Raw genomic sequence first — 20,000 nt, forward strand, 5'->3', positions numbered from 1 at the left:
CTGAGGGAACAGCACCGGGATCAGCACCAGGGCCAGAGCAGAGCCATCCCTCTCCCCTCCCTCCCACCGCCTCACCGCGGCCTGCTCACACGCTCAGAACAGAATATCTGCCAAACTGTGTTGGGGAATAAGGCCCCGGGCAAATTTGATTCCTGCGTGTTTGCCAGGTCCATTCTGTGTGTGTGTGTGGGGCAGTGAGTGCCGGACGCAGAGTGAACATGACAAGGGGGATGCTCTTCCTGTCACTGCCAGCGCACTCATCATCACCAACACTCATGGAACACACGGCCCAGCAGCGCCCAGGCAATGATGGGGACACAGAAAGAGAGTGAGAGAGAGAGAGAGAGAGAGAGAGAGGGAGAGAGAGAGAGAGGGAGAGCTTCTGAGTTAGATAGATTGAGGAAAAGATGGAGCGAGATAGACAGATGGATAGAGAACCATACAGGCAGAGAAAGAAAAAGTAACACTGGAAAAATAGGCTTAAAGAGAAAGATTGCATTTATGCATATGTGTGTGTGTGTTTCTGTATGCCCCAAACACGCACACACACACTCACACACACACACACACACACACACACACACACACACACACACATACTGGCAGAAGGGAGGAGAAAGGGGAGTGAGGGATATTAATGTTTCCGAGAGAGATCTGATTTGATATGTCTCTCCCTGTTCTTGGTAGGTGCTTTAGCGGGCTCGTTTAATATTTCCTGGCTCCTAATCAGTCATCGTCAATCCGCCATGTTGACGAGACTGTGATTCAATGTAGCCCGCCCCCCACTGGCCAGACCCAAGGGAGAGTGCACCCCCTCCCCTTACACACACACACACACACACACACACACACACACACACACACACACACACACACACACACACACACACACACACACACACACACACACACACACACACACGCCATCATGCTTCTCCTCCTTCTCTGGCTCTCCTCTCTTCTCTGCCTCTTTAATACAATGTTTACAAGCCAGCGTATTGTCCTCAACATATTTCAAAGTCCTAAGTGCCCAAGGCGTTTCACTGACAAATCAAATAACGGCAAAATCATTTATTTCCCTCTGCTGTTGCTAAACTGCAGGGGAGATGGGTGGAGGCAGAAAGAGAGAGAGAGAGGGAAAGAGAAAGAGAAAGGGGACGAGACAGAGTGCATTCATGAGAATGATTGCTTCAATAAAAAAATTATATCCCAAATCTGCTTAGCAGTCGTACTTTTGGACAGTAATTGTTTCAAATACAGCATGGCCTGGGGGTGCCTGGATTGAGTGGCATAAGGGAGGGAGGGAGGGAGGGAGGAGAGGGGGTCATTGCATGTCCACACGATTAAAAACTGTGCTGCTTTGTTAGCTTGTCGCTCCACTGTGCTCAGTCAGATGTCGCCCAATTCCAGACAGCGGCTGATGTCGTTGAGGAAAACGTGTCTGAAGCAGAACAAAGAAACGCAATGAACGGGAAGAGAGAGAGAGAGAGTGACAATGACTGCAGGAGAGGAGTCAGTGACAGAAAGAGAAAGTGAGAGAGCAAGAGATAAAGAGGGAGAGACGTCTTGTAATGGCAAACTTCAAACACCAAGTCCTTCATGCTCAGCTGAAACGCTCACACTGAAACACTTGGTGACATGCAGGTCAGAATAAGGAACACCTCAGCCCCACACATCCACTAACCTCTCAGCTCCCATTCTAACCCTTCCTTTGTTTCTCCTTCCCCTTTCAGTAAGAACCTGCCACACAAGGACAACGCCACACCGGGCACGCCCAAGGTAAGCCAACCATCCATTCCGCCATTTTGGAGCCAGCAAACTGAATCACGTTTTCAGTTCAGCTTAATGGGAAAGCGAAGGGGTTTTGTCTCATTAGGAGAGGAAGGAAGCAGACTTTAACTTGACTGACACAAGAGTGGCTGAATTAAAAACGTGCTCAAATGGTACTTTATTTCCTTTCCGTAACTCACTTTGCTGAAAAACGACCCGATGAAACGCTTCCTGTCGAGTCCATTTCATGGCGGTGGCCGGGGGAAGCTATGCAGTGCCACTGTGTGGGGTTTCATTTTCTGGCCCAATCTAATTAGCCAGGAGCAGCAGATACACTGGCCCTCCTGCCACTGACACCCAGCGTCACTGACCTGGGGCCAGCTCTCGGCCTCGGGCTTCTTCGCATGTGAGAGTCATAGCTCAAAAACCTTTAGGGAGTCTCCACATAATTGTACCTGCAACCCGTAACAAAACTAAAGGAGAGTTGAATCTTATCTTCAATCTGTAAGGTTCTGTCGAGGATCAAAACATTAGAGCTCAATATCTTAAAAATGGGTTGAGAGTTGTCAGATAGACTCATATCAGTCCAAGCTCTTGATTTGTGGTTTGACATTTACCTGAACTATCTGATTTTAGATATTTATCTTTTATATTCCCCAGGTGAGCTGTAGCTTTAATACAGAGCAGTGCTGTGGGCAATGCAGCTATCGCTCAACCTGCAAGTTAGGGTAATGATTCACTCACGAGAAAATGTGCAGAGGGCATGTGGAAAGAAAGCTTGCTTTTTCGAGCTGGCATAAAACCAGGCATGTAGACAGCGTTGGCACAGAGGAGGAGATTGATGCCGAAAGTGTGACTCACTGATGGCATGTGCCCATTTTAGGGGCTCAGGATTCCGTGAGTGATTCTTTTTTGTCTCGCTCTAAATGGCACCCCCTTAAAATTCTGTGCGCTCTTCTGTATCTCCCCCTGGCTCCACTGTCTTCCCAGATGTCATGCTTCAGGTTAACGTGACAGCGTTAGAAAGCTGAACACAGTGAGGTGAGCCCTCTACAGCACTGGTAATTTTAGGAGGAGGCCTCCTCAACTCAACATTATTCCATGCATGTGGTGGAGGACAGTGCATGTTATTATAGCAAGACCTCTATCTCATCTGGGAAAACAGGAAGTATTCAGCGAGGCAGCTAGGGAGGGGAGAGAGATAGACAAAGAGAGACACACACACAAAGAAAGGAAGAGGGAGAGATAGAGAGAGTTAGAGAGAGAGAGAGAGAGATACGCCTAGGTGAGGTAGCCAGCCATCTCAGACGTGACTGAGCATTCTGCTGCCGGCGTTTAGTATTCCGGCAGAAGGTGTGGATAATGAAGAGTTGTCGGGATCACAGCGGGCCCCTGCCGCCTCGGCGTTCTACGCGCTGGCACTCGCATCCAGTCCGCCACGCCGGTTCTAATGGGGATTAACCCCGCCCGCCCTCAGCCTGTTAGAAACGCCGTCTCCTCCGCCTATTGCCATGGCGACTCCATGCCAGCCCGTATGACTCTTAATCCCCCGGGGTCAAAGGGGAGCAGGTGCCCGCGCCAGCATCTCCACGCCAGCCACGGCTCTCGCACTCGCACTGAGCTGGCATGGAAAGGCAGTCATCACGCTCCGTGATTTAGAGAAGCTCTGTGTCACAACTACTGGAATTAAGAGTTTCACAGTTCGACTGCAATGATTCTGTGGTTGATGTGTGTGTGTTTCTAACATCACACACACACACACACACACACACACACACACACACACACACACACACACACAAAAACGTTAGGCCGAAGCCACCACCAGAGGCCTGAGTAACCACAACAGAACGAACATAAAATCAGTTATTACAATACGCTATATATCATCCCATTTAATGGGCCAACAAAACATAAAACAGCTTGATTCCTCAAGCAATTTCATTCTCTAAACAGACTTGGCAACACAGGCAGATACAAAACACACACACACACACACACGCGTACACACACAGCACAGTAGTCCCAAAGCACCAAAACACTCCGAGCGCACAAATAAATAGTTCTCTGACCTTGCAATTCAAAAGCATAAGAAGCCATGCATAATGTCTAATTTACTGTCCCTGCTGAGAGGGTCTGCCATTTTTCACATATTAATATTAGATTACAGTTGTCAGCCACTACAGCCCCTGCCCCTTCTCTCTCTTTGATTAATTGGAGCAGATTGTAAATACAAATATTTTATAGCAGCCTCATAAAAAGCTGGACGGAGATCAAGACTCCCAGTAAAGTAAGCATTATTTCTCCTTCCCCCCTCCTTCCCTAATTCATTTGGGAAATTAAGTCAATTACGTCTTCCCAGGGAGAGACCCATAATGTCCTTTGAGGCACACAGTCAGGTTTATGGATGACCAGCTTCTCTTGTTATGCTGCCTGCTGTCCTTTCCCCCCCGCTAAACTTTGACACTGGTCCCCCTCACTCATACACACTGCTCATAACTACTCTAACCTTGATGCTTATGTCGCGTCAGCCATAAGATCAGACACGATCTATAACATCACGTACGAGCTGAGGTCATGGTAATGATTCACTGTCGACTCTCTGGATCTAAGTATTGACCATAGCATACTCCTGAGCTTCTAGGCTATCCTTTTCACATAACTCTATTTCTGGTTTTGTGTTGAAGCCGTGAAAGTGTTGAAGAGAATGCGAAATATTGAATTAAGTTTAGTCCATATCTAAGTTCCGTTTGGTGCCTAGCTAGGTTCTGTGTGCGCTCATCTACTTGCTTCTTCACCTTTTTCTCTTCACAGTCACTCCTACTGTCCGTGCACATCAAACGCGAGGGCGAGTCTCCCGTCGTTTCCCCACTCTCGTCCGACGACGCTCACCACTCCGACAGATACCAGGTGAGATGGGAGGACAGGGCCAGAGAAAGAACCGCTGATAGAGAAGGACTTAAGGACATATGTGAAACAGAGTACAAATTATAAAGACAGATAAACAAACACATTAAGATACCAAGATTATATATATAGGTGTTACTTAAAAAAAATGGTTTAGTCTATCAGCCTTATTACAGCAGTGCTGTATATGTGTGATCCATATCACCTAAATGACTTGTGTGGCTGTGAGTGAAGGCATCAGACAGAGCTGTGTGTATGTGTGTCTAAACATAACGTTTGTTCAGCCCATCTCCCTTCTCCATCTTGTGCCTGGCCGGGTCTGTTGGCTGGATGTGTTAATGCAGTCTCCCCTCATCTTCAGCATCTCTCCTCCCTATCTTTGGGCCAGATTTACCCTGGCTGAAGCGTGTATGTCCTGCTCTGATATGTAATCATCCATAGTTTAACCCCGGGCTAATCTCACTTGCGCCCCTGAGCCCAGGATATCATCTCTAGGGCCCAGTGTCCTTGACAGTGGGCCTCGCCTTCCTGCTGGACGGCCATGCAGACAAGGCCTTGTTCCTCCCCTTCCTCCAATCTGTTGCCAGATTGATCTTTTTTTTTTAGGGGAGAACTCTTGAGTCAATAATAAAAAAAAAATGGATGTTTGAATTCAAGCGATGCTATAGTGCAATGCCACAAAGCTTAATTCATTTAAGTGTATTACCGTAAATTCAGTTCAACAGCCAAAAAATGTATGTTAAACACAGCTTTTAAAGGCAGCACTTTAAGCAAAAATTCTCATTAGCAAGGGATCACTAAAGGTTTTCGTGCAAATGATTAAGTCAATGATACATTTTCCCCCCAGCTTCTCCTCCTATTTCAGGCTGTATCCATCATTAGTGAATCATACAGCATCATTAAGGCAGTGTATTAGCATAACATAGAACGGTTGTCGATGTGCATGACTCAAGTGTTTCTCATAAGAAGCTGCAGCGGCGGATGATCTACGAGGAACTCTGGGGCCGTTTGAACCGGTGCCCATGGTGCCCGTGTCAAGAAGCGGGCATCTATCGGCCTGGCAGGCCCTGCTGGAGTCAGCAGTACATACATCCAGTTTAATAGAGCTAAATGATGATGGCCAGACAGGTTAAATTTGCTCTTAAATTACTATACAGTATAAATGGAGATGTGTAAGTATCCAAGAGAGATGATAACTGTTCAGAGAACATTTGTCAGTACTAGCTATACTCAAGCACCATGTTAATAATCCAGGAGGTCTATTCAAAAATGTACGACACGGTGCATTGCAATGAGCTAGTCGGGTTTGCCTGTCACCAAATTTAACTTACCATAACAATTAATGCAAAGACTGAAGACCCAAGTCTGTTGTCGCAAATCCATAAATTGATACAAATATTATCTTGAAAGGAATGTCAAGGCTCCTACCTGTTCAATAATTTCTGTCAATTTTATTAAATATGTCTTGTGTTAACTGTCAAATTTTAACTGCTACTTTTTATGATATGGCGTTAAAACCTCAGCTTTTAAGGGCGGTAGGGCACAGGCAATCCACTACTGTGAACCAACAACGTATTGCTGCTCCCTAATGGCCTAATGTGGTACTGCAGTATTTTACGTCTCCTGAACTTTCACTTTGCGCGGTAGTCACATGACCACAATCAACATGGCGTTCACAGCGCGGTGAGCCCGTATTTTGATATGGGTCTAGAGTTTTCAATCCCTCTGCATCCTTCTTAAATATTTATTTAAGTCTAGGTTTTAAGATTCATTGAAGCATCTTCTGGTTCATGTGAATTTCTCTAACACGTGAGTTTGGCTACTTTTAAAGCCTTTTTTTCAAGAGTGGAGGAATCCTGTAATGGAAGAGGAGGTAGAGACCAATGGGAAACGAGAAGTAGGTTTTTGTTTACAGCCAGGCTGCAGGTTGTGGATTGCAGTAGACAATCCAATGTAATCCAGCAGTAAATGTCTAACAAATTGTTAGTGATCGTAATACATGCAACCTTTAATAACTCTTGCACATTTCCTGTGTTTTCTTTTTTCCTGCTCACAGACATTTTTACGGGTGCGGGCTAACAGACAAACACGATTGAATGGTATGTATACATTGCCTTTGACACAATGGAAATACCTTGAATAAAATCTCTTTTTCGGTGTAGCATTAGGTCACAGTGGCCGTGTGTTGTGTTTATAACTGATTACAAAAAACCCTTTGTCCTGTAGTCAGTAACCAACGAACAACCTATTTACCTAGCTTAATATTCATAATACAATAAAGTCACCTGTTGTTGCACAAACTACACCACATGCATCCACAGATATGTGGATGACTTTGTTACATATCAGTGCAATATTATAAAATATATATTTAATACGTTTTTTATACATTTTATTAATTTATGCTAGGCATGCAATTTCTCATGCATTCAGACTTCTGAGGTCATGCCGGTTCTACTTTTTGGGTCACAAACACATTCGGTTCATACCCACATTCATGACACCTAAGCGAGGAAAGGCTCTTTGCTGTAGTATTTGTGCTTCATGTAGACCCGGTGGTATTTCAGCTGTGTTTATCTGAGGGTCAGGCAGAGTGGCTATATGGGAGCTGGTCTCAGAGTCTTAAATTGGTCCCTCTCACAACGTCAATGAGTATGACTTTACAGGGTCAGAGTGTAACCTAGGACATGCATCAAGCAGAGCTGGTTATGGCTGTGCTGTCCTTGAAATAAGGATGGGGAAACAGCCACCTCTGGCCTACAGTCACGGTGAGGCTGGGTCTTTGGGGGGGGGGCTTGACTGAAGCTATGTACTTCACACATCTCACTGTGAATAAGCCTGACCCTCGTCAGTTGACTTGTCACTGCTCTGTTGGAGCCTTGCCCAAAGCAGTGCTGGTCATTGCAGTCTCTGCATATGTCTGCTTTGAAGGAGAAATGGAGCCTGGCATAATGGCAGCACATGACTATCCTGTCTTACCTAGGGTTGTCCTATGATGCTTCAGTGGCTCTTTTGCATCCCGTGGTAGAGTTGTTTTTTAATTTATGCCTTGATTTTAACCTATTGTGCCATGCCACAGTGTCACAAAAGTAATATCAATTCTCCCCTAAAATAAAATATGAAGAACAAGGTGAATTCTCTCTCTGTCTGCTGTTCCCTTTTGTCTGTAGCGCCTGCATGAGCAGAGGATCTCTTTAACCCTTGACTTCTTGATATGTCAACAGTCGATGTCCTCTGCTGGTGCAGGCGCTCTGGCAAGGAATGTGTCAAAAGCTCCCCAAAACCTGTGCCCAGCGGTGTGCCCCTAGCCCCTTGCTGCCTACGCCACGGTAAGACCTCCGCCCCCACCTCTCTCTGCCCATAGATTCTGGTTTGGTGTGCCCCATCAGGCAGTGAACCCTGTGAAGGGAGTGGGGCGCTGGCTTGGTTTTAAACCGGGTCTCGGGTTGTAATGTGTATTGCCGCTCGGTCGAGACCGCTGTTATCTCTGGAGGAAGGGCCACGTGTCTGGAAACACTCCTGCCGTGCCTAATTAATCCCCCCCCCCCCCCCGTTTAACGACGCCCTCCTCCATTACCGTCACCCTGGCCCGGGAGAGATGATGAGCCGTTGTATCCTCTCCCTCTCTCCTTCCCTTGTTCATCCCTTTTTCCCTCTCTCTCTCTCGCCCTGTGCTCCCTCCTCACGCTGTCCCTCGTCACCCAGAAGTTATGGCACATCTTTTCCCTCGCCCGAGTCCCCCTTGGCTCCTTTTCGCAATCACGGCCACCTAAAAATTAATGTCCCCGCGCGCCATTTGCAGTTAAGAAAAGGCGACACAGACTTACGGCGCAATAGGCGCTGTTATGCTGTGTTAAATTTCTAATTATGTGCGTGGGGCGGGGAGGGACGACAGGCAGAGGGTGACGAGACCCAGCCCATCTCTGGGACGCGCGCACACACACACACGCGACGAGTGGCTCCCCGAGAAACGGTACATTGTGGTGTTGGGTGTGGTTAACACCACCCTAATTTGTCAAGGCTGTTATGTCTTCATGATGGCCATTTTGTTTTTTTCACCGGTTGTTATGTGAGACCGCTGTCCAGGGTCTTTTTGTCTTTGGTACCAGACATAGGGCAAGTGCCTCAGTATGGCGTTTGTGTGCATTAAGCCTTAGGCAGAGTGGGTCTTATCCTCTCGGATGAGTTACACAGAGGCAAGGGTTTTTGGCATTTTGTGAATGTCAGGAGCGTTTAATGTTGCTCTTTAGCCAAACCAACGTGAAGGGCTCAGCCATGTCCCTTCTCTTTAACAAGTCCTGACCCCAGGCATGTCAGATGAAATCTGTCGCTCCAAAACATTAACCAACCTCTGGGTGACACATGGCATGCTGTGTGTCAACTGTGTTTTGATCTCATTAGCTTGGTTTAATCGCAAACCAACTAAAGAGCCTAATTATTTCACCCCGATTCTCCAAGTGAATGTAAATGTTCAACCTCTAGCAATGAATGTGTGTGTTGGTTCCAGTCGCCTGACACCGCTTCTCTGTGTGTGTTGTGTGTTGCAGCTCGGATCGGGAAGATGAAGCGTCGGAAGCCTGAAGATGGGCAGGTATGTCCACTGTGCAGCGCCCCGCTGGCAGGGACAGAGGAGGAGATGAGTAGGCATGTGGAACAGTGTCTGTTTAAGGTAGCCTCCTGCTCCCATGCTTGTTCGCTACCTGCACCGGCCAGCCTCCTGGCCCCTCTCCTCAATCTCCCTGTCCCTACGCTTTCTCTCTCCTCTTCTGACTGCTCCTTCCCCTGGACATCAGCACCTAGTCTGCTTTAAACAGGCCCAAGTGTCTCTAGGCACCAGTATAAGACACAGGGAGTTCTTTTCGTTAGCGCGGCGCTAGCCAACTAATGCTGTTCCTGGAGGAACATTTCCCAGGCTCTATAAGGAAGTGTAGAGATGAGATTTCACCTGACTCATGTCCAGGGGAAGGAAGGGGTTTATGGATGCCCTCTGGTCCTCATGTTAGTTGATTTCAGCTCCTCCTGACCCATCTAGTCACATCCTCACAGCAGCCAGTAATGGTGGTGATCAGAAGCCCATTGGAAATTGAATTGAACCCTTGTTTTGGCTTCAGCCACTGGGTGGGTCAGGTGGCAATCTAGTGGACTTAAGTAGACACAGTAGACACCAGTTCCTTTCTGTCTAACCTATTGTTATTTGGTAGTCAGTGTTACTAACAGCACCACAACACTCTTTGGTGATGGGCTCCTTCAGTGCATGTGATTTAATACATTTTTTTGGGTGATTCTATTCTATTTGTCCCTAGTAGAGTTTGGCAAAACAGTTGTTGGTGTAGGGATCATTTAAGGTTTCAGGTGTAAAGGTTGTTATGGTTGTGCTTTAACGTTTTCTGCTTCCTCAGAGGGAAGGAGTGTGCGGCCCCGAAGACGACTCCGCCGATGCTGACGGAGAGAACGGAAATCGCTTTGAGGAATACGAGTGGTGCGGCCAGAAGAGGGTCCGAGCCACCACCCTACTCGAGGGCGGCTTCAGAGGTAGGCTCCACCGCAGCTAAGCACAACATGGAACCAGGCAGACCTAGTTTACCTTGCCTATTAGTCAGTGACTGCTGTATTGAGAGCAGATGATGATGGCGGCCATCATTAAACGCTGGTCCTGAAAGCTCTATGCCCCTTGCCAGTATATCACAGAGCATGAGTGGAGTGGAGGTGCCCTATTTACTCTCTGTCTCTGTGACTACTTTGCTTTGGTTAATAGCCAGTCCCTCTTCACACCGACATGGTCACACATACAGTATATGTAACAGTCCATATAGCATTTGGTCAAACCACAGTCTTTGCCTATTAGCAATTCCACAGTCTTAGCATTTTAGCAAACTCCAGATATGAAAATGGTTAATGGTTAAGCTGAGGAATGAAACCTAAATGGAAATCTAAACATTCCGAATGGTTTCTAGTGTGAGTAATGTATCCTTATATATAAAAAATATAAATATATGTATTCTTAGGCTAATATATCAAATATTAAGTGTTTAAAAAGATTCAAGAATGTGAATATAAGTCTGAAACCAATAATACAATCGTACCTGATTTTAAAGAAAGAAACAAATGTCTGTATTTTGCGAAGCATGGTTGTCATGGTCATAAGTGACAATACATATCAACCCATGAGGCACACCATTAATCTTTCTTTTGTAGTTTGCCAAATGCATCCACCATTGTTGCCTGTACCCCCAAGAGAAAGTGATTCGTCCCCCCCCCCCCCCCCCCCTCAAAACTCTTATCTCCACGCTGAGGCTTCTCGCATTCGATCACTATGAAGAGCTAATTTACAAAGCCTCGAAAACGAGCTGCTTTCTGGTCTGTTTCTAAGACCTGGGCCAGACAGAGAAACAAGCGCCAGATCAATTCTGACTCAGAGCTAAACTCTGTTTGCACAGAAGCCACCCAGCCCTTGATCTAATGAGCAGAAAGACCCTTCTGCACTTCTGTGATGTGGCAGACAGGGAGAGCAGGAAAGGGGACAGGCAGGGGGGGTAGGGAGGGTTGTTGTAGGGGCAGCATTCCTGGTTGGGGGGCACATGAAAGGCCCCCCCAGAAAGCTCAGAAGGTGGATTTAGACTTGAAATGTGCAGCTGAAGTCTTCCAGTGTTCAATCAGCCACACTAAGAGGAACCCCCACAGCCGGGAGAGAGAGAGAGAGAGAGAGAGAACGGCAGAAGAGAGGGAGGTTAGCTGTCTAGAGAGAGCGGGAGAGGGAGCAGGGCATCAATGGGATAAGAGGCATATCCTCTGTGAACTAGCCTCACCCCTCTCCCCCCTACCTTCCCTTTGAGTACAGGGAAGAAAGCAGAGGGGAAACACTTTCAACTGCACAAGAGTGTTAGAGGGGGGAGAGGAGGAAAGATAGACACGGAGAGAGGAGCAATCGAAGAGGATCAGGTTTGTGCTTGGAGGATTGAGGGTGGGGGGGGGGATCGGGGGTTGTGAGATGGTGATGGTGGAGGGGGTGGGTGTGCTCTCTGTCCGTGGCTTAAGGAGGCCGCTGTGTCGATGAAGAGATTGAGATGGCAGACACAGAGAAGGGAGATCCTCAGAGAGGTAGCGCAAAGATTTAGGCCAGTGGAGATGGCACAAGGGGATAAGCACTCTTAAGAGAGAGGGAGGGGGCGAAAAAGAACACAAACACACAAGACTTCAAAGAAGGCTGATGTCTGGTGTCTGGTGTCTCCCCCCCCCCCCCAAACAGCAGGATCCCAACACTGCAAACTTGAAAATGCCACAAAATGCAATGATTGGGTGAACTTTGACACACGGCAGGAATCTAAGGGTGGGAGCCAAATGGGGGCAGATGTGGCATAGGGGTGGCGGCCGGTGCCGTGTCACGTGGCTTGGGGACCTGATGGTGGCATTTGTCTTGTGCGTCTGTGGCAGGCAGCTGACGGCGGCGCTTCCACGTATGTAAATGGCCACGCTTTCGGTCACCGTCGGCAGGCGTAGAACAGAGGGTCGCCATGTATAATGCATGTTAAGGTTAGCATTTAAGAGCTCAGGTTGGAGGCCCTATTCGATAATAACATCATTTACATGAGGCTGCGCCCTCTTTAGCCTTGTCACATTCTCTCTCTGTGTGTGTCCATGTACACCATGTCTACAGGTCTACGTACGACACTGGACTAAAGAATAATATGCATGTGTCCATCGCTACACGCTTGCCGTGTGTGTGTGAGACACACACACACACACACACACACACACACACACACACACACACACACACAAGGTTATTGATCTTGTCTGGGCTGACAGAGGGAGGAGTAAGACCTCCTCCCTGAGGGTGGCTGCCAGTGAGCGCGTGCAGCGGCGTGCATAATGTGACTGAAAGGCAGTTAGAGTGGCGCTGACCTTTTCAGCCCAGATTAGATTGGCCTGCCAAGACTGGTTAGCGCCAGCCATGCAGCCCCGGTCACATGACCTCCCAGGTAACCCCCCCCCCCAAATCCACCTCCTGCACTGGCTCATGGGATGCCAGGGGTGGGGTCTCATTCACTCATTTTGATTGGATGGCACATTTCATGTGTAATACCCCCCAGAAAGGGTGTCTCTAAACTACACAAGGATGATCCCAGAAGAAGGGGCAATGGAGGCCTCTGTGGTCACTGTGTCTGTCTCTCTCTGGCCAGAGGACCAATCAGTGGTCTTCAGCTACACCCACCCACCCTACAGCCCCAGCCGTGCATTACCAACCGCTTGCAGGATCCATAGTCTGATCAATTGATTGGATTACCAGTGATTTTCTTTTTTTCTTCTTTTTTTTCCTCCTCCTGGCCTGCCACATCTTGGTCAGTCCTGGCCGCCATTAGTGGTCGGGACAATCTTATTTATTTGTGTTTTTCCCAGCCTCTTGTCTCCACTTCCCCGCAGTGAATTGATGAAATGTTGGGCATCATTTATGGTTTATCACCTTTTTTTGACCCGGGCGGCTCCTCGCCTCTTCCCCAGCGGCCGCTCTCGTCTCCCCTGCACAGTGGGAAACATCAAGCCGCAGGATGGTGCCTTCCAGCTCTCCTTGCCCACTTCGGTTGTAGGTGTTTTTCATTTGTAACCCGACAGAAGTGGCCGACCCTAACTAGCCTAGCCCTTGAGCGGCCCGTCAGACTGGCTTAGCATGAGGTGTTGTGGCGGGCTGGCTGCTGGTGGCTAACGGGCAGTGAAATGGGCCTGATTTATGTGGCACGGCCATTGAGCACATATGCCACCACAGCCACAGGGACCGAATAAAACTTAAAAGGTCCCTTTTATTTGATCACTAAAACCATCGACGCATTGTAAAAAGGGTTAGCATTTTGTGGTGCATTTTATCCCTGCACACAAAGAAGGGGCGTTTTTTGCTCTGCCTTCAGTTTGAAAAGCCCAGGAGACACTATAGACACACCACCACACACACACACACTCACTCACTCACTCACTCACTCGCCCACACACACACACACCCACTTACTCACTCACTCACTCACTCACCAGACACACACAACTGTCAGTCCAACATCAGTCCACTAACATACACTGTTAGAACAGGTGTGAAGCAGCTGCTCCATCTTCCGTTTTACTCCGTCTCTGTCTCTCTCTCTCTCTCACACACACACACACACACACACACGGATAGACATCCTCTCCATCCTTCACGCTAAAAGGTCAAGACAGGGGAGAAACTGGTTAAACCGGCTCCCACTACAGTTAAAACCAACCTGTCAGTTTGACAGTCCACACTCGTTCACTCAATCACTCCACACTCTTCCGTCACGCACCCCCCACCCATCCTCCTCTCTTCAGTCTCTTCTTCCTCTCCAGAAGGGTGTAATAGGCTAGGCTACATCCTTTTCTCCTCCACTCATCCCATCGCCACTCAATCAGAGCCCCCCATCCTCCCCCCAGCCCTCAGTCACCCAGGCTCTGGGCCTAAGCAGAGCTGAAGGGCCCAGTCAGGCGGCCCGCGGGCGTTTGTCTCCCCACTCATCACTGGGTTTATAGAGGTGCCAGTCACCCCACCGGCACGCTCCGCTGGAACCCGCCCCCGCCCTCACCTCACCACCCAAACCTCCACACCTGCCAGACAGGCACCTGACACTGCTCCCCCCCCCCCCACCACCACCTCCTTTGCTGATGGCTCTGTAACCCGCCACGGCCACCACTTGCTTAACTGCCCGCCGCTTCCCCGACGTGTCTGCTTCAATCAGCCACCCAAGCCCTCCTGGGCTTTAATTGGCTCGCAGGCATGTGGCGAGGTTTATTGGATTCTGTTTGGACCCTCGCTGCATTTTAACTACGCTTTCCTTGCTCCTCCTTGCGTTTCCTTTTAAGCACAATTATGTTATGGCCCAATCTTAACGATTTCTTTTTGTGTGTGTGTGTGTGTGTGTCTTTCAGGAACTGGTTTTGCCGTGTGTAGCACAAAGGAGAGCCACGACAGTGACGCAGATCTGGATGTGGACGGTGACGACACCCTTGAGTACGGCAAAGCACAGTATCCTTTTCTTCATACTAAACCAGTGCTTACATATCTAATGCCTCGGCATACCCCCAGTCTCACCTCCTACTAGTAAGTGGAACGACACTACTCTCTCGATGGCAGGTCACAGGTAAAGTTACAAGTTACAAGTCTTTTATTGTCAGATGCACAGAATGACACAGGGTCAGACTGGGCACTGAAATTCTTAGGACAAGGCACCGCACAACAACCTACCATAACATAACATAGCAAACATAATATAACATAACATAACATGACATACACTCTGTACACAGGTGTTTGGGCCCCTAAGTTTGTTTGTGAATGTGACTTGTGTTTGTGAAGCCCTGTGGTTGTTTGGCCTTGACCCAGTGATCCCAGATACACAGAGGCAGATATAATCCCCTGCTCTGGAGAGGACCAAGGCGACACCAAAGAACGGGAGGCGCTGCGGGGAGCCGTGTTAAAGTGAGCCGGCACTTTGATTTAACGTTGGGATCTCTCAGTAAAACAAACTTACAGAAAACTAAATGTAGCTTTCAAAATTAGGTGAAGGAGATGCATGTACTCAGAATGAGTTTCTATCTTTTTACAGCGGTGGAATGCCCTCCAACAGAATAACGCCCGAGTTCTCCAAATGGGCCAGTGACGGTGAGTCGAGCTGCAGAACCCCTTGAGAACTTGGACAAAGAGTCCATATGATAGTCCAATGATTTGTGATCCTTTGAGATAGCGTTTTTGTAGAAAGGGTGTGTGACGTGACGCAACTGTCCCTCCTTCAGAAATGCCCTCCACCAGTAACGGCGAGAGCAGCAAGCAGGACCTCAGCTCTCCGTCCACGTCCTCTGCACCCAGGACCTGCAAAAACAGCGAGATTGAGAAGTGAGTTTCCTTCAGCATCTCTTTTCTCACACACACACACACACACACACATCCACTCACACCCTCATTCGTGAGCACACACATAGTCAAACACCCAGACACACTTAATTCCTCAGGTCCTCTCTGCTCCCTATCTTCTGAGGTTTTTTTTTTTCTGTGTGTGTGTGTGTGTGTGGGAGGGAGGGAGGGAGTGTGTTGTGTCAGATCATAAATGATGTATTCTGTGTGGTCATCTCTCCCGAGCACGTTTGATCACAGGCGAGGGGCCCTGCCAGCGAGCAGTGTATCGATCCCCTGCAGCTGAGCCTCGCCCGGCCCAGACTGTGAGCGCTGCCTGCGAATGCTAATGCCAGCAGCACGGCACACCAATGCGAGCAGCCTTCACCTAGCCCTTCACCACCCCACCCCACCCCACCCCACCCCCAATCCTCTCTTATATGTTATAAGTGTAGTCCCCGTCCCCCCCCCACCTGCACCATCAGCACCTCCACCCCCTTGTCTGTTGGTGGACACAGTGGAGTGTGTCTGCACTGATGGGTTTACGATGAGTCCTGCTGCTCCTCCTCCCTGGAGATCAGCAGAGGTATGAGTTCTGGAGCCGGCGCTTTTCATGGGGAGAAAGCGCAAAAGGGGGGAGGGGGGGGGGATGAGGACTGTGCTCCCCAGAGAGGGGGGGGGGGGGGGGAGGGAGGGAGGGAGCTTTCCTCTAGCAGCAGGCAGATAGATTTGAATAACCTGTGCATGTGAAAGGCCAGCCCCTCTAATTCCCTCATCTCCATGTCCTCATCCATATTCCTCGACAAGAGCCACCCGCAAAACAATTCACACACACACACGCACCCACACACACACACACACACTCACCCACCCAGGCCCACCCCCCTGAATGTGTAATTGGGGTCAGAGCACAGAGTAGGAGGGCTGGGGGCAGGCTGTAGAGGAGGACAGAGGGGCTCTGATTGCTTGCTTCTGCAGGTCTGCCATCCATCCCTCCATCCATCCATCCATCCATCCATCCATCCATCCATCCGTCCCTCCGTCCACAAAGGGGTCAGCAGCTGCTCTCAGTCCCCTGTGTGCAGTCACCCGAGTAACACACATGCTGAAACACACACTGGGCAGCCTGCCACTCAGCTCCACTACCTTTGGCACGGTAGTGTGGTCACCATACCAAAATAATGACTTCCAAAGATCGCGATGCTGATGCTAAAATATCAGGAAAAGTAATGGAATAATAGATGACCGGAAATGGAACTTAAAATTCCTTTTAATTAAATAGATGGATATTAATTAAAAAAAGAAATGATTTTGTGCAAGGCAACGGAGGATGTGGAAAGAACAACGGACACTGAGTGGATTATTGTACCATAACATTTATTATTATTATTATTATATGATTATTGTAAATAATTAGCTCAAGGTCATGGTTTTGTTAAAGCTTTTACATGGTGTGCAGTAATGCATTTGTAGCAGTTTGCAAGTTATGGTAAAGTTAACGTTACCAGTGAGTGTGTTATTTGCATATATAGATGTTTGCCACATTGGTTGGTTAGCAAAGAAGATATAGCCAAATTAGATAGTCAGTCATCATGGCGCCTCACTGCCTCGTCAAACTCCGATGGTGAAAAAGGTTTCTTTTGGTGTTGGCGCCCTTAGTCTGTGTAGGTTTAAAACATCTGTTTGAGATGGGCTTTGTGTTGTCCGTGGGCTTGCCCTGACTGTCAGCTATGTAAGCGAAATAATGCCATCTGTTGCTTTGTCGACAAGCCGTGGACGCACGGCAAGAGCACTTGTATTTGCAAGGGTATTGCGATACCATTGTAGTATCAGTGTGCCGTGCAACACTACTGCATGGATTAGGATGCGTGGTTGTGTTGGTTGGTAAATGGGCGCAAGGATTAATAGGTTTGAGATTATAGCCCCCACTGCTCTTGGTAGGGCTTTGGGGAAGTTTAGGGTGTTGTGGTTCTGTGTTTGAGCACACAAACATGTACACACACACATACATAGAAGGCTCACATACAGAGGGGGAAAGTTTTGTGTGTGTGTGTCTGTCTGTGTGTCTGTGTGTGTGTGTGTGTGTTTGTCTCTGGGGATGTGTGCCCAGTGTAGCTGAATCAATCTTAAGCTGGTGGCTGGCCCTGGCCGAGTCCCATATTAAATATCAGCCAGGAGAACTGGTGAATAAGCAGAGCAGAGAGAGATCTATTGATCCCTCCCATCAACACATTGGGAGCACACTCTCTCTCTCTCTCTCTCTCGCTCTCTCTCTCTCTACCCGCCCCCCCTCTCTTTCTCCCGCTCTCCTTCTCCCTATGTCATTCACTCTGTCTTACTCTCCCTTTCCAGCGCACACACACAGACACACAATGTAGGTGTCAAAAGCGGGAATGGATTCATCAGCAGCACATCCTGGCTGCCAGTATCGGTTTGATGGAGAGAATTTGTTTACCAATACAAATATTTCTCCTGCTTGTAGACTGTGATTAGAGGTGCTGCCAGAGGAGAGCATCGGCATGAAGTAAAGGCAGGTTGTGTGTGTGTGTGTGTGTGTGTGTGTGTGTGTGTGTGTGTGTGTGTGTGTGTGTGTGTGTGTGTGTGTGTGTGTGTGTGTGTGTGTGTGTGTGTGTGTGTGTGTGTGAGAGAGTAGGCGGCCGCGTGGGCCAGATGAAGACGGACAGAACAGTGTTCCTAAGTGGTGCAGCAGCAGCATGACAGGCCAGATTGATTCATTGCTCTCGTCCATGGAGACCTCTTCTATCTGTCTCCTCTGTTTCTCTTTCCCCCCCTCCCCAATTCATCCCTCCCACTTTCCTGCTCCCCCTCTGTCTCTCACACACTCCACACACACACACACACACACACACACACACACAGACCAAGGCTGACGTTTAGCATAGCTCCAGCACACAGTCTGAGACATTAAGTGTTTTAGGCTAGCCGGGCATGAATCACTGCAGCTGTTGGATGTCACAGGGAAGACCAAGCAGTGAATGCAGCCCATACACCCTCCCCACCCCCACCCCCACCCCCATCCCCATGCTCATGCTCTTTATTAGCTTAGCGCTTAGCTCCAGACGTGACACACTCGTTTATTTAATATCTCCGCCAATGTTTCCCCCAGCCCCGACTGCATCCTCGCCATATTCCTCCTCCATCCATCCCTCTCTCCATCTGCTCCGCTATCTGTCTTCCAGAGACGGAGAGGCAGCTACTCTGCCTAGCTTGCTCTCCTTCTTCCCCATCCCTCTTTCTGTGTTTTTTTTATTTTTTTTTATTTTTCTAAAGCGGGCCTGATTTGATCACGTATCACAGGATGTTACAGGATATTGTGTTATGAGGGGGCGGGGGAGATAAATCTCTATGATGATCTCATTAATCAAACACTGCGGGGTCACGGAGGAGGGGCCGCTCTCCCTCTCTCCGTTTTCTCTCTCTAACTCTTCTTTCCCTCTGCTTTCTCTCCTTTCTCTCTCTAACTCTTCTCTCCCTCTGCTTTCTCTCCTTTCTCTCTCTCTCTCTCTCCCTCCCTCTGCTTTCTCTTTCTCTCCTCTCTCTCTCCCTCTGCTTTCTCTCTCTCTCTCTCTCTCCCTCCCTCTGCTTTCTCTTTCTCTCCTCTCTCTCTCCCTCTGCTTTCTCTCTCTCTCTCTCTCCCTCTGCTTTCTCTCTCTCTCTCTCTCTCTCCCTCCCTCTGCTTTCTCTTTCTCTCCTCTCTCTCTCCCTCGGAGGGGCGCCTTGAGCCGGTTGCTGGCTCTCTGATTGGGGAAGGTTGCTCTGATTTTCATTAGTGTTGTCATAGCAAGGGAGGGCACACGGGTTGTAATCTCACAGGATGCCATTTTTATTTGGCTCGTGATTTATGGGTGAAACTTTAAAGAGGCAAGCTAGGATAAAGCATCATTTTCTCAATTTACCACGAGTATAAACTGTGGCTCAATGGAAGTATTTGTAACGCATTGGAGTGGTTTTCTTTTTTTCTCTCTATTTTTATTTGTCTGAATTTAAGCTGACATTGACTTTGGGGTACGTCAGGCAGCATGTTTGTAACTGATTTCCTAAAATGCATTTATTTAAAAAAGAATGATGGAAAAGAATTGGAAGAGATTTCGATGAAACAATGGTCCAAAAGCAATCCCCCATCTCGGTGTTCGCTAAGCGTCCAGTGCAATCTGACATGAAAATGAGATTGGTCTGCTTTAGTTAGAGTGATGCATTGGCTTGAACATTAGCATAAGTGTGTGTTAAGAGGAGGGGGATCACAACTCATGTTTTTGCATTTTAGAGGTGAGAACTCAACTTTGAAGTTGTGTTAGTGTGTGTGTGTGTGTGTGTGAGGGAGAACGATTTTTTTTGTGTGTGTGTGCATTGTATGTGTGCGCGTATGCGTTGGGAGGGGAGTGAGAGAATGTGTGACAAAGTTATGAGAGTTTTGTTC

The 20,000-nt window shown here is 48.3% G+C and overlaps 1 protein-coding gene across 9 annotated transcripts in view; it reads left to right on the forward strand.

Annotated features, from left to right (window-relative positions):
- The first annotated feature begins 6,313 nt into the window (after positions 1–6,313).
- The window catches only part of rnf220a (ring finger protein 220a), a 24,434-nt gene continuing 10,747 nt past the window's right edge, over positions 6,314–20,000 (forward strand). Inside the window, exons 1-10 of one of the 9 annotated variants that reach the window (XM_031562988.2) lie at positions 6,314–6,360; positions 6,509–6,574; positions 6,734–6,776; positions 7,902–8,006; positions 9,225–9,346; positions 10,077–10,209; positions 14,602–14,698; positions 15,065–15,151; positions 15,279–15,334; positions 15,466–15,565. In XM_031562988.2, coding sequence (XP_031418848.1) covers positions 6,539–6,574; positions 6,734–6,776; positions 7,902–8,006; positions 9,225–9,346; positions 10,077–10,209; positions 14,602–14,698; positions 15,065–15,151; positions 15,279–15,334; positions 15,466–15,565 — 779 coding nt within the window. In that variant the 5' untranslated portion in view covers positions 6,314–6,360; positions 6,509–6,538. Of the gene's footprint in view, positions 6,575–6,733; positions 6,777–7,229; positions 7,446–7,901; positions 8,007–9,224; positions 9,347–10,076; positions 10,210–14,601; positions 14,699–15,064; positions 15,152–15,278; positions 15,335–15,465; positions 15,566–20,000 lie in introns of those variants that run through there. The other 8 variants (XM_031562987.2, XM_042703778.1, XM_042703777.1 and 5 more) reach the window with 8 other exon arrangements.

This window comes from Clupea harengus, chromosome 25 (genome assembly GCF_900700415.2).
Source record: "Clupea harengus chromosome 25, Ch_v2.0.2, whole genome shotgun sequence".
Taxonomy (NCBI): domain Eukaryota; kingdom Metazoa; phylum Chordata; class Actinopteri; order Clupeiformes; family Clupeidae; genus Clupea; species Clupea harengus.